We start from the raw sequence: 15,977 nt of genomic DNA on the forward strand, positions 1-15,977 counted from the left end.
TAATTTTTCTAATTAAAATACATCGTCGAGAAATTTGTTAGCGTCGTTTCAGCAAATTAATTATATGCGCCGCGTATCTGCCGAGTATCTCTATAAAGTTTCGCGAATTCATGAGCGTTAAATAAACCGGCCGACGTGTTCTCATAATTTCCAGCTGACGTGGCGCGCGCGACTGATCGATCATCGAAGAACAATTATCAAAGTGCGAGCGCGATCAACTTCTCATTTACTCGACGTCGACGAGTGGAAAGAAAAACAAACGAGAAAAAAAAAAAAAAGATTTGATCCCCGCGTGACGAAATCGGACAGTTATACAGTAGTGCCTCTACATAAAGAGCGAGAGAGAGAGAGTTTTCGTGAGTTTTTTTTTTTTTTTTTTTTTTTTTCGTACGGATTAGAGAGCGTTGCCACCTCCGGAAAAATCGGAGCAGGGTTGGAGGACGAGGAACGGTGCGGTCGGATTCAATAAATCTCGCTCGCTGATAGTTTCGATAAATGGTTTTGATACGGAACACGGCGGACTCCATCCGCGATGCGCTATAACGTACCCGGGTTTCAGCTTGTGACATAAATGTCGTCGAGTCTCTTTGGGCACAAAATGGAATATAGGACGGCTCTGACACGAATTCCCTTCCTAATGTGAGTCAAGCGCGAAGTCTCCCTCTCTTTCTCTTGCGAAGAATCTTTTTCTTGCGAACGAATGGGTCTCGTGTCACTTCTCTTATCTCGTGCTACCTTGACGCTTAGTGTCATCTGCTTTTTCTTAAGTTGGACTTACGATCGCGAGTATTTCTTAATCCCGCGTCTGCTCTTTTGTGATTTGAGTCGAGACTTACAGTTCTTTTTCTAAAGTGTGTAATCAAATAATCATAAGGATTCTTATAATAACTTATGCGCATCAAATATGTACATTAAATATGCACATTAAATATTTGTGGTGTTTCTATAAGGGAGGAAAATTGCATACTTAATTTATTTCTTCGCTCGATCAGATAACTATTTTGAAAAGTTTTCGAATATATAGATTAAACGGAATTGATTCACTTAACAAAAAGTTAGTATACAGCTGCATTGTTGTAACGAGGAATGCTAATTTTTTAATTGAATCACACGGTGATTCAATTTTTTTCTGAAATTTGAACGCAATGTTAAAGCGAATGGTCTCCCCCACACAAAAAAGGTATAAACTTGTCTTTTATTTATATTTCGCATCCGTGCATACTTTAATGCGAATAAAATCAATGGAGGCAAAAGTTGTAATCCCGTGTTTGCATTTTTCATAATTTCGCAAAAATAGAACTATCCGATTCGTTTGGAAAGTTGCTAAAACACAACGTGAGAGGGTGACTTTGATAAAAATTTTTTAATAAAGCTTAAATAAAGCCGTGAGAGCAACTGTAATATCGGGAAAAATCTTTAGTGGATCTGGCGCGAAAAAGAAACTGGTCTAAAAAGAGATGATCCCTTCGTCGAAGATGTTCTATAGGGAAGAGAGCATCGTCGTCGCACAGAGAAGTGTTTAACACAACAGCTAATTTAGAGAAATACAGATAGTTCCTACACAGGTGTTTCAACTGGAGCGGAACAAGATAGTAGCTAAAGTGTCAATTGAAATGTTTGAGAGAACAGATCGATTTATGGTTATACGAATAGTGTGCTCCATTGAGTTTGAGTGATAATAAATTCGAGTGACATTGACTGAGATTTCAGATATCCTAAATGATTTCAAGACAGAAACGCAAGAGTGGAAAAGGGCGAGATTTTCAATTCAATTATATCGAATTTCACGGAGGGATTCGAGGAGTTGCGCATAATTATGCGCTTATTATACGTTGTATTTTAATCAGGATGAATCTTTTATCGATTCTTTCTCGAAGAAAAAGAATATGATTAATCATGCCGCGATAAATCTACATCATTAACATCAAACCGATCGATTGTATCGATTATATGTATATGTTATTTTTACTTTTCCAGCAGTTCGTATAAAAAAAATAGCAAGAGAAAGAAATAGAAAAAACAAAATAAAAAAGGTGCAAAAAATACTCAATGCATTCGCGGAGCAGGTTGGGGAAAATCCGTGCCAACAATTTACGGTCGAAGATATTCTTCAGCTTCCTCTCATTTTGTCACGTTTTATTTATTTCGTTATTTCACCGTATTTCGTAGTGAGATGGCGTGTTCCCTGAGAGTGACTGGTCTGGTTGAATTTTATGCAATTCTGGTGGTATCGCTTTCACGACAGCACAAATTTGCTTAAAATTCGGGACAGAACCCGCATTAAGTGCGGGTAAACCGCATTGTATGGCTGAGCCACACAAGCTACGGAATGACAGCATTTCGTCGCCGTCGCGTGGTTGGAAAGTCGAAAGCATTAATAACAATAGAGAGACCGAAACATTTTCGTGTAATATGAAAATATCGACGACAAATATTTCGCGGAACAAACGCGATCGGGACCAGTTTCTCTCTTTCTCTCCCGTACATTTTATCGAGGGCAGATTATATGTGAGGAAAAATATTATTTTAATAAATTCAAAAAATCTATATATCAACGGGACAATTTTATTTAGAATTACAAAAATTACGAATATTTTTTTTGCTCTCCGTCACATATTTTTTACACGACAGTTGCTAACGAGCGAGCCTCTTATAACGTAATACCTTTGCATATTCTTGGAGCCTGTATTTTCTTCTCTGTATAGCTACTTTGCCGACTTCGCGTCTTTGTGCATTAACTTAAAGAAACTCTAATGCCACATTAGCAATGCCTACTTTGTTTAACTTACGAATAGTTTTGAAGTAGCATAAGCAGTTAATTTAAACTTGAATTCTTCGCTCTTGTTGGTAGAATATATCTATATTGTGAATGATGCATAAAGATCCTTATGGCAAGGTTTCGCCTCGAGATATGTGTACAATTTCTAATTTAATATTATATTTAGTAGTTGTAAATTTAATTAAAATTGTCCCAAATTGCAAAAGTTATATTCATTTTCTCATGAAAATATATTTATATATATATATAAATATATATAATCGTTTCGTTGAACCATTTTACACGCGTATTCTCGCGATTGTCACATTTTTAAAAGTTAAATCTCATGTAAAAATGCGTATCGTGGGAATGCTTAACATTTTAAATAACGTTTATATATAAAACGCGTAGAGAGAAAATTCACGTACGTCCAAAAATACAGAGGGCGAGGAATAAACGGGAGCTGAAATAATTATTAAGCGGAGTATTTAACGCAAGAGTAATCTTCATCTTAAATATTATAAATTCAACATTTGCGAGAGAAACATTTCAATATAATATATAATGTTAAATATTGTTTTTCCTCTCTATTCAACGCACATAACTATATATTCAACGAGAATATACGTAAAGGTGGACACGAATATTTGAACTTTTCGCGTATCTTGTTGCAATATTTTTTTTTTATTTTTATATATATATATATATTTTTTTTTTTTTTTTTTTTTCAAGCGAGCCATTCTGAATTTTCATCAAATTCTTTTTATAAATGAAACTGTGTCACTCGTAACGCGTTATCTCCTTGGATTCGAACGAGAGACTCTCTCAGCAAATTCGTGCCTATCGAACGCAATATCGCAAATGGACGATATCATCAACCCCCATTCTTTCTTTATGTTACAGCGACTGCAACGAGATTGAGGCACTCGAGACACCTGGACGTGAGATCGCAGTTTCTGAGCGAGGAAGAATTACCGGTGAGTGCTTCTCGATTCATTCTTGATTCGATTTCTCATCCCTACTTCTCATCTTCTCTCCACAACTTCCTACACCGCTTACACTTCTTTCCTTCTGTCTCAGACGTCAAGTCCGGGATTCCTTTTACGGGGGATGATATACCGAGATCTCGTCGTATAAACCATCCTTCCACCGCGTGTATAATGGATTTGTCCTCCTTCTCTTTCATCGCTAATCTTCCGAACGATTAAATATTTACCGCGCGCGCATCATCGCGTCGGTTTTACGTGACATCAACGGGTCCATTGTTGTCCCGTTCAATATATATAAAGTCGTGATCGCGAAATGACGAGAAAATGTCGTCTTATTTCTCTGTATTTCTTGCAATTAATCATTTCAATGAAAACTTCAATCTGATTACTATGACAATGTAATTTGAATTATGTACCTATATTCCGGATTTATCATTTTTGTTCTGACAGAAGAAAAAATACTGCGTTAGGTTTATAAACGGGATAAACTTTCTTTATCACGACATTTTCGGAACTCTTAAATATCCATGAAATAATATTGGATCAAGCTTAATCCTTGTGTCAATGCATTATGTTTCAACTTTTTATTAATGTATGCATATCCAGGTACTACATTGTAAAAAAAATATGCAAAGTTACATTAAATTATAAGTGTAAAATCGGACGATATAATAATGAAAATAAATACATTTTCATTATTTATCGTGTAATTTCACATTCATTATTTATGTAATTTTACATATTTTTCACAGTACAACTGCGTTTTTCGACACATTGCACTGCAACAATTTTTTTTGTAGCAACTATTGAGCATCGAATATTCTTTCCCGTTAAATTGTAAAAGTTTCCGAATATATAGAAAGACCCTTTGTATTTTTTGGGGCGGAAAAAAGTTCCGACATATTTTTAATATTTAAAGTTGTTTTGAGTATCCGCATATCCGTTAATCAACGCAAAGATTAAAATGAAAATAAGTATCGCACAATACAAAAATATCAGATACAGACAATATAGGAACAGGAAAATAACATCAAATAACTACAGAAATAACCACATTTCAAATTACCAAGAAAACTGTATCAACGCACAATGGAATATAGAATAGGCAATAGGAACAGAATTTCCGACGTGTTGGGTTCTGTTCTTTATTGCCTGTACTTGACCAATCACTGTGATTCAATTTTATTTTCTAGGACGGGTGCACAAGCAGAGAAGCAGATGATTGAATAACATTCTTGTTGCAGAATAATCGTTGTTTCAGTATTACATAAATTTTTATCCCGTATTTTTATTTCCTGTTCTTATTGTTTGTGTTTTTATATTGTGTTAGGTATTTAATCCTTCTGACAATGTATAATTTTTCAATGAATTGGTACCCAAAACTGCGTTTTCGACATATTTGCACTGTGCCAATTTTTGTTATAGCAGCTGCTGGGCATCAAACATTGTTTTCCCCCGTTATATTTTTAGAAAGGGTTTATTTCCGGAATACAAAGGTCTTTTTATCTTTGATCTCGAGCGGAAAAAAAATTCCGTACACATTTTTAACATTTAAAGTTGCTACCTGGATATCCATTCATTGACAGATCGGTTAAGCGATTTCCTGCGGCCTGCAGATATTTTTTCGTCGCTGTTAAAACATAAATAAACAGCCTCGCCGAGGTGAGGCAAACACATGCCTCACATTCCGATTCGTAGGTCATGCATAAACGATACGCTGCAGACGGGCGAAATCACTCGTGATTCGATGAATAGATGCGCGTTCCATTACTCGCGCCCATACGTTCACTTCGGTGAGACACTTCCGTGAGAAGTGCTTGGTTGGCGGCCCCTGAGACTTGCTTACGAATCGCTCGTAAATCCTTGACATTACGCCGAAGTTTGCTCGGCGGAGCGTAGGATATTTAGGAACGCGAATCGCGAATTGGTGAATTGCAGAGGGGCCATCTTCTGCGCATGATTCGTTTATACGTAGAACTTGGACCAACGGCAATCGAATGAAATTGTCGCTTCGCCGAATACCGATAATTGGGCTACTGACATTGTTTGAGACCTAATCTTCGCGATGTAGACGGATATAATACCGAAGCTCGTCCTAATTAAGATATAATCCTCTTGCGCAATATACATTGGATAATCTTTCTTGGTACAATATTATATAAATATGGATATAACGTATTTAAATATCGGTAGTTTGCACTGCGTTTGATGCAAACTCATTTTGCATCGAACTCTCCTCTAATTACTTATAATAAAAAAATGAACTTTTGAACTAAAAAAACAGAGATATTTGCTGCAAGTAAATATATTTTTTTTTTACAAATTTTTTTCATTTTTGTTTCAAACATTTATTTTAATTGTCTTGATTGCATCCTCTGAAGCTTGCACGTGACACCGTCCTAGTTGCCGTACTAATAAATATATATAAATATTTTAATAATTGAACCTTTATTAGATCTATTATAGCTGCGGAAATAAAGTATAACGAATGACGTTTTAATTAAATGTAGAATTTCCACATTCATTGTAGAATTATTTTAATGTATAAATTAATGGAAACGATTTTATATATTTTATACGCAAAAAATAATACAGCGAGAGAAAAATATGATCATACTGTTTATATTAATAATTCAATAGTGCAGTTGGTTATATAAATACTAATTTTTTGTTATCATAATTTATTTAATTTAAATAAATTTCTTTTACAATTTTTTTGAAAATTGTTAGAAAACTAGTTATTTATTTATATTTAATTCGTCGTACATAATCCATTAATTTTAAATATAGGTATACATATATATTTAATATTTTTAAATATATATACATATATATTTTAAATTAAAAGATTATGTGCGACGCATGAAATACAAATAAATAATATTTCCTAACAATTTTCAAAAAATGTAAAAAAGATAGGTATATATAATATATCTTCTATTTTTTTTTTTACAAACAAGACATCTCATCAATTTATTTAGTTCTGATAAAACTTGTTTTTAAAGAAGTCATTTTCTTTTGCTATCATTAATAAAACACAATTTTCCTATGGATATGCATTACATTAATGGGACAACGTTTAATACTCTCGCTCCCTTTAAAGAGTCAAATTTCATTAATTTGCTTACCCTTGATATAAGCTTCCTACCGTGAATTGGAGATGGTAATCGCGGCGAAGCTCGTTAGTCTTTTGCGCATATTAATTGTTGCGAAAAGACGCCGTGAGCAATTCGCAAGTTACGAAAGCTTTTTCGCCTTTAATATTAATTAACAGCCGAGAGTGTATCTCGCGACCGCGCTACGTGTATCATTGCTTTAAAACTCGGCGCAAAGTATCTCATAGAGAGAAGAGGTCATTTATTCGAGTACTACAGCTATTTGTTTTCTCGTTCGATTTATGACACCGGTTTTATTCAAGTACTTATGCCAACGTTAAATAGAACATTGATAATTAATTCGATAGACGCGCACATTCGCCTTCACTAGTCTTCTCTAGATATAAGATCAAATTCAATATGTATTTAAAAAACCGAATCCAATAATCAAGTTTCATTTTCCAAGAGTCGCAAGAAGTAATATTGAATATATTTAATTAAATTATCATATTATATATATTTAATTAAATTAAATGAATAATTTAAATTAATATTAAATAGTGTATATAATCAAAGATACGAAGACATTTGATCTAGGTTCAAGTCCTTTGAAAGTAGTCCGAGTTTCTTTTCTTAAAATAATGAAAGAGTCCGAAAACATGCAAATAAATTCTACTTGCAAGATATTTAATTCCATCGCTAGTTCTCTGATCGAAATAGCGAACCTCGACGACGTGGACGTACTCGCGATAATTTTCTCTCATTCGCGAGAGCTTTTTTTTCCTCGTCATTTTCTCTCGGGATCTCGGTGATGAAGCGATTACGAATTCCAATTGACGGAGGGACGTTCCTCCGAATAAGTCTGCACGAATCAACCGCGGATAACGCATAACGGAGTTAATATGCTAAAACACACGGCTAACTTGTTTATCGTTAATGAGGCCGAAAAGTACGAGAGAGCGAAGCGAGCTCCGGTGCTATATCGAGGTAACATATGACCTAGGCAAAGTGCAAGCGCGAAATTCTAAGCGGTCTGATGGGTTTGCCAGATGCTAGAGGCGGCGTGTGTCTCGCTGTAAAATTTAGCAAACGCAGCGAGAGAGCACACGCGGATTATATTTCTTACCAAATGTTGTTTACCTGAGAATATCGTTACCTCGCGGGGACAGAAAATAGTAATGAATATTAATGTCGCGAGCATTTAATTACATCGAAGATAACTATCTAGGGAGAGAAACAGAGAGAGAGTGTGTGTGTGTGTGTGTGTTTCCCGGTATTATTATAAGCGTCACCCATGTACTTTAGCGCGTTAAGCGCGAATTGGAGCGTGCTTATCAAAGTCAGAAGGCATGAAAATTTGGACGCTACATAGATATATATTATTATAACGTCTGACTACAATTTTCCACGTCGATTGGTGTAAATTTTACGGTCGCATATATTCTTATCGCTCATTCAGTGCAAGGGATATATATACCTATATTATTTATATCTTCGTTCCAAAGTTAAATACGACGTCGATCAATCATACATTACGTATGTTAAACGTCGTTGGATCGATCCTTAATCGCGATGAAATGGTAACACACGGGTACGATGTATAGCGCATACGAGGGCAGTAGCGGTCATAATTTATGAGAATATGGCTCGTACCATAAAACGCAACAGACCGCGTAACGTTGTGCAAAGCCGCGGAACTTGAGTAACCTTGCCACATGTTCTAGATCACCAACGTGCATGATTATTACGAAGCGCCGGGTTATATGGCGCCCCGATTTTTTTTTCTCTCCCTCTTCTTTTCTTATATACCTGCATCGCACCCTCTCCGACTATTGGATCTTTTATGAGGAGAAACGCGACATAATATACCGCTCGCGGAGTCCGCGCCGTGATTAATGGCGCTTGGTTTATGAGGAGCGCTTTGATTTATCGAGTGCCTTGTTCTCCAAAGTCGCTCTTTCCTCCTCCAATCCCGCGCTCAACTTTACCGATTAATCCCCCGGACATATCTTTCGGAGGGTTGCCCTTTCCCTTTTCCTCCCTTATATACCCTTCGCTAACACCCGTGCTAATAGCCGTCCGTTTCTCTTGCGCTTTCAGCTCGATGAGAATCACAACCACAAGCCGGTGTTCTCCAATTGCTCGAATTATGCACCCGTAGTGAAGGAGGAGGAATCGCCCTGGCACCGTGGTGATCCAGGTGCACGCCGAAGATAAAGATCCGCCGGACGAAGGAGGTACTGTATACAATAATGCACGCGCAGACGTCATCAACGATATAACTAATGTAATAGTGTATAGAAAATGTCGTTATAAATTATGCGCGTAGTTAAATAGAGCCAACTTTCTCTTTCTTTTTTTTACGAGCCACTCAAAGTTTTATAACTTTGAATCGGTATAAGTGAGAACCGAGTCTTTTAGACACATCTGCCTCGCATTTGAGCTTATTTTTTTAATTACGCGCGCCGTGAGAATTTTCTCGTACAACTTACCCTGAAAATCGTGTAATCGTGAGACAATATAGTATTTTTAGAAGAGTTTCTCTGATTGATATTTTTACCACGAGTAAAAAATATTTATATGCATATGGTAAAATTAATCGAACTTATCTTATATCTTATTGTGGTATATAATATATAATTTATTTGATAAATTTGCTTTTAATAGGAAAAATTAGCACAGCAATTAGAAAAACGAGAATATTAATTTTATGGATTTAAGGTTTAATTTTAAAATAAAATAAAATCTTTCTTCTAAATATTATGAAATTATAATTGATTGAAATTAAATATAGGACTCTTAAATTTAATTAAAAAAGATATAGAGGTTAATTAAATTAAAACGAGATATGATGAACGAAAACATTTTTCTATATTTATAAATTAATAAAATTGAAAAGAGGTGTACTATTTTGTACAAGAAACTGCGGTGAAATTCAACATAGAGCGAACATAGAACGAGTCGTTAATCCGGACAATGTCTGGACCATGAATTTTCAGGTACCATTACGTACAGTTTCGTGACCGCTCCCGACGAAAGGTTAAAATTCGAGATCAACAATAAGACGGGTCTCATCAAGACGACCCAGATGCTGGACAGGGATGAACCCGCCAGGGAAAAGGAAGCTTATCTCACAGTGCTCGCGACTGACAATGGAAGGCCGCAGCTGGATGACGTATGCACATTTAAAGTCACCATCGAGGACGTCAATGATAATTCGCCCGTCTTTGACAAAGTGGTACGTTTCTAACTATCTAAAGTTACCAACTTGTTAACTCCCTTACGATTCGTATTTACAAAGGAAGCTGGGTGCATGTGGTACGAACATATACACACGTAATGCACGCGTCCACGGATATTCATAATCGTACCAGGGTCATAAAAATTGGAAAAATCTATCATCGCGTCTTTTTCGTTTCATATAAAAATATGAAAAATTTGGATTTTTCACAATAATTTCTTTCAATTCAGACATTATCTATTAATAAAAATAATTTTACAGAAAAAAAGATATGAGTTTTTAAATGTATAATATTCTCATATAATAGTACATTTTCTATATTTTATCTATATTTCTAAAATAAATTACTAAAATTTCCAAAATAAAATACTTTTGAAAATATTTTAGTTTTAGTTATATCGCGAATTACTATGATAAAGGGATGAAAGAGAGATTTTCATGTATATATATTTATAAATTTCCATCTTTCATAGACTAACTACTCCACTACTGCTACTAACATTTTCTGCTTGAATTTTTTTTTTTTTACTTCAATCCCAGGTCTTCCGTGGATACGTATGGAAGGTTGGTTTTAAATTTGCGGTGTAAACGTTGCTCGATATGCGAGATGAATGAAAAAAAATATTTTACAAATTTTGTCTCCTTTTTACATACAGTTTATATTTTTTTTTCTTTTTCACGGAACGAACTATTATTTTTATATATTGAATGTTGGAATTTTATCCGCCGAGCTTCTAAAACGATATTTTTACGATCACCGCAATTAATATGATGAACTAACATTTTTTTTATCATTTCTCTTTTCGTGTTAAAGAAATTATCATGATGCATGTACTGAAAATGTTTTAGGAATGATAACGCACCGTAAGCATGATTTATACGAAAACTGCACGTAATACATTACGCTATATAAATGACGTTTTAGAAATTATCTCGTTATACACCTCGCATGTGTTGTTGTGTATGTGTGATAATCGTTTCTCGTTTAATGTTCTGAATGTTGCACTCGTTTCACACAGGCGTATACGGAATCCGTGCCACAAGATTTACCAGTCGGCCGTGAGGTCATGAGAGTCTCCGCTACCGATATCGATGACGGCAATAATTCTGTTGTGCGATATAGTCTGTCGTCTAAGAGACAGGATGATGCTGTGTACTTTCGGATCGACCGCGAGAGCGGTGTCATATTCCTCAACAAAGTTATAGACGTAAGTAATAGGATGGAGAAAAAGAGGAGGAACACGATGTTAAGAGGGTTTACGCTACTTTGTTTCATAATGATCTCTTGAAAAATAGAACACTTGCAACATTTTCTTGATAGTTAAGATTGGAAGTAATATTTCTTTATCCTTGTCCGTGAATTTCCGCATTATTCAGCATTAGTAAGCTCTATTATGTAAATTATGTACATAAAGCATCGCACTAATTTTATGTAAAACTATGAACAAAAAATGTAATAGACTCAAAGCTAATAATAGACAGATTACTGATTTATAGTTAATGCAAATACCAAAAACTCTAATTTTGGAAATTGATTGACCAGCTGTAGCTCAGTAACTGTTCATTATTTAGTTTTGAGGCTATTACACCTTTTATTCAGCAGTTTATTCACAAGTTACAATATATGAAAGAAAACAGCTGATTTAGAAATCCATTTCACGTAAGATTAGTGGTTTTGGAAATATTATTTTTCACAACATTTTGTACGCGAGTAGAAAGCGTCCAAAACAAAGTTGTCCGTTGAATTATCGGAAGAAAACTTTATTTTTTTTATGTTTACTAAAAATTTTACGCGCCCGTCACTTATGAAAGCCCGTAATAAATAATGCAACGCAATTGAACTACTTATTTTAAATCAAGACGAGAATAAAGAGAGAGCTTGAGTTTTCGAAGCTTAATTTAACAGATTACATAAATCTCCTATATTACGTTCATTATGAAATTTTGTGCAGCGGAATCCAGATTATAAATTCAGTATGATAGCCACCGCCGAGGATATTGGCGAAAACCCAAACATGAATGTCATCGATCTTGACATACGGGTTGTGGAATCGCATAAGAAGGCGCCAACTTTTTTACCAAGGCCAGCGGAACCAATTAAACTTAAGGAGAATTTTAGCGATTTCGAAAATAGTATTGTCCGTTTAAAAGCAATTTCCAACATTGATAACTCCAGCAATTCGGACAATTCGTACCTGCTCTTCGAGCTTGTCACCGGTAGAACGGAACAGACTAACAAAATGAACACTTTTAGGTATGTTTAGATCAATTATTTATATCGCATTTACATAATAAAACACAATTAAAAAATTTGTGTTAAATTTAACAGATATCACATGTCCCAAACAGTTCACAGAAATTTTGATGTTAATTTAACATAATATGGATATGTTAAATGGAGACACAAATACTGTGTTAATATTTTAACACAAAATAAATGCAAAACTTCAAATAATTTAAAATAAATTTTGTGTAAAACTAACATAGTTGTAATGTAAAAATTAACTAAAAATATATTAATTTTAGATTTTATCGTCCCCACTTATATTATAAAATGTAAAATACAGGAAAAATCAACATTTTTTCCTGTAAATTTTAACAGATAAATATTGTCAATAATAAAACAGAATTTATTGTGTAAAATTAAAAATAGATGCACATTGTGTTATTTTTACATATTTTTTTAATTGTTTTAATAATTTAACATTTAAGTTCAATGAACACAACAATAATATGTTAAATTAACACAAAAATTTTAACAGGGACCGTTTTTAACAAGAAAACACAAATTTTCCTACTGTGCATATTTTATACATTTGCATTCTATGCAATTTTATCTATCGTTCTTATGATAATGTGTATGTGTCTGTATATATAAACAGATTAGAATCCAATAAGGACACAGCGGATATCAAAATCTCTCAACATCTGGATTATGAAAGTAACACGCAGTATTCGTTAATAATACGAGTACAAAATAAATATCAGTTAGCCGCCGAAACGGTGGTCGACATCGAAGTTCTCGATGTAAATGACAATATTCCAGTTTTTCGTGATATCAAGAAAGGAAGCGTGTTAGAAAACGAGCCTCGAGGAGTTACTGTAATGCAGGTGCGAGCCATCGATGCTGATGGTACTTCTGCTAATAATCAGGTATTGATATTACCTAATATGATTTTTTTTTTGTATTGTAAGAAAATTTTTCATTGCACGATTATGTTAAAAATATTGTATCTACGTGATTATTATTATTATTATTATTATTAATACGACACCTCGATTTGATTTTTCTCAAAAGGTTAGTTACGAGTTGGACAACTTTAAGGATCTCTTCGCGATCGATCCGCAAACTGGTAACATCACGACTTTGACGACGTTCGACAGAGAGGTCGAGGACACGTACAACGTCAAAGTTATAGCCACGGATAATTCTCCGAGCGCTTTGTTCAAGACCGGAGAGCACAATAAAGGGCAACAGGTGTTTCGAATCGAAATCGCCGATAAGAATGACAATCCACCTCGTTTCACGCAAAAAGTTTACACCCATAATTCGATTTACGAAAATGCAAACGTCAATGCGCCCGTGACCGAAGTCAAGGCTGTCGATTCCGATACAGCCAGCCCCGTCACTTACAGCATCATATCGGGCAATACTGGTAATAGCTTCTACATCGAAGCTACAACGGGCAAGATTCGCGTCCAATCGAGGCTCGATTATGAAAAAATTACCAAGTACAATTTGACAGTAAGAGCGTTCGATGGTGTATTTAACGATACCGCCCAGGTTGAGATTTTTATTGAAAACATTAACGATAATCCACCAGTCTTCGAAGACTTTAACAAAAATCCAACGATAGAAGAAGAAAAATTGGTAGACGGTAAGATGGCAGTACACAGTAATTTTTAGTAATTAGAAAAAAATTAATTTTAACACAAACTTGCATGCTCTCTTATTGTTTAATTAGGATGCATCACCACTCTGGCGGCCCACGATCCTGATATCGAAGATAGGAATGCCGATCAGCATATCGCCTACTTCCTCGTCAAAGATGAACAGCAAGCCTTCATAGAAATTGACAAAACTGGCTGTTTGAAGCTGAAGAAGCCATTGGATCGGGACCCACCGAATGGTTATTCAATGTGGACCGTAAGTTGGAGTATAAATATTTATTTATTTATTTTTTTTTTTTAATATGATATCTTTATATCATATAAACTTAATTTGTGATTTTGTTTTTACATTCTCAGGTGCTTATAATGGCAAGAGACGAAGACGGGGCGCTTTCGGCTCTACGCGAGACAGTAATGGTCAACATCACTCTGATAGACATAAACGATAACGCACCGTTTCTCGATATGCCGTATCCCGTGATCTGGAACGAAAACAAGCCGCCAGGCAAGATAACCGAGCTCAAGGCGCGGGATTACGATTCTGATGAAAATGGTCCGCCGTTCGAATTTCGAATCGACAACAATGCGGACGATGAAATCAAATCCAAGTTCGACATTCGTGAAACTAATCTGTACGCGCGAGTCGAGTTCGATCGCGAAGAGAGGAAGAGCTACAACATACCGATCGCGATCACCGACAGCGGAATGCCACCTATGACGGGAACCTCGACTCTCACCGTCATCATAGGCGATGAAAATGACAATCCCATGCAGGAGGGCTCGAGTTCTATATTTGTGTATAATTACAAGGGAGAAGCTCCTGATACGGAAATTGGACGCGTTTACGTTAACGACCTGGATGATTGGGACTTGCCAGATAAATCTTTCGATTGGGCTTCCCATCATGATGGATTCCATCTAGATGTCAATACCGGAATGATCACCTTGCTGTCGGGTACAACAAACGATACCTTTGTATTGAAGTTTATCGTCACTGAGAAAGGCCATCTTATTAAAACTCACCAAGTACATGCGTATGTGAACGTCACTGTTAAAGAGCTTCCGGAGGAGGCCGTGGACAGATCTGGTTCCGTACGATTTTATGGAATAACCGCGGAACAGTTTGTGGAACCGGACGAGTCCGGAGTTAGTAAGAAGGAAATCTTTCAAGAGAAGCTAGCCACTATGTTAAACACATCGGTTGAAAATGTCGACGTATTTGCGGTCCTTCATTCGCCTCATCACAACAATAGAAGTTTGTTAGATGTCCGATTCTCGGCACACGGCAGTCCGTATTACGCCCCTGAAAAGCTGAACACGATTATAGCGCAACATTCGAAACAGATTGAACGGGAAATGAAAGCGGACATTTTATTGGTGAACATCGACGAGTGCTTGTTTGAGAAGGCCTACTGCAACAGTTCATGCCGCAGTTTCTTAAACGTCAGTACTATTCCGTATTCCGTATACACTAATACCAGCTCGTTCGTTGGTGTTAGAGCGATTGTCGATCCGCTATGCACTTGCACTGTAGCAGAACCTATCGTTTGCTTAAATGGCGGCACTCCTCTGGCAGAACGATGCGAGTGTCCACCTGGTCTGGAAGGACCGAGATGCGAACTGTTGGGAATCGGCTTTCACGGAGATGGCTGGGCTATAATGCCACCACCTGATCAAGCCTGCGATGAATCGCATATAGGTAGGGTTTCTTAATCAAGAAAGTCCGAAAATTCTCATTGAAATTCAGAGAATTTTTTTCGAAAATTATGCCTGATAATTTTATTCTTATTTACCGCTTAATTAACATATCTTTACAATATTTAAATTTTTATTCAAATCTCATGTGATTTTATTGATGATCTCTTTTTAGTATCAAAATATCATATTTTCATGGAAAATATTCAAATTTTTTTAAGCAAAATTTAAATAAATTAGTATTCCTTGAGACGTTTATAATAAATTATTTTATTGAATAGACACTCCGCTGATACTTTGTGTTTATT

The 15,977-nt window shown here is 35.6% G+C and overlaps 1 protein-coding gene across 1 annotated transcript in view; it reads left to right on the forward strand.

Moving 5' to 3' along the window:
• The window catches only part of shg (DE-cadherin), a 150,723-nt gene that overhangs the window by 128,739 nt on the left and 6,007 nt on the right, over window positions 1-15,977 (forward strand). The window contains 11 exon segments of the mRNA XM_029309303.2: window positions 3,662-3,735; window positions 8,943-9,020; window positions 9,022-9,079; window positions 9,842-10,080; window positions 10,624-10,647; window positions 11,103-11,291; window positions 12,036-12,337; window positions 12,966-13,236; window positions 13,382-13,961; window positions 14,049-14,230; window positions 14,332-15,673. Coding sequence (XP_029165136.2) covers window positions 3,662-3,735; window positions 8,943-9,020; window positions 9,022-9,079; window positions 9,842-10,080; window positions 10,624-10,647; window positions 11,103-11,291; window positions 12,036-12,337; window positions 12,966-13,236; window positions 13,382-13,961; window positions 14,049-14,230; window positions 14,332-15,673 — 3,339 coding nt within the window.

The sequence above is a fragment of the Nylanderia fulva genome, unplaced genomic scaffold (genome assembly GCF_048542155.1).
Source record: "Nylanderia fulva isolate GAGA-0341 unplaced genomic scaffold, ASM4854215v1 Scaffold4, whole genome shotgun sequence".
Classification (NCBI taxonomy): domain Eukaryota; kingdom Metazoa; phylum Arthropoda; class Insecta; order Hymenoptera; family Formicidae; genus Nylanderia; species Nylanderia fulva.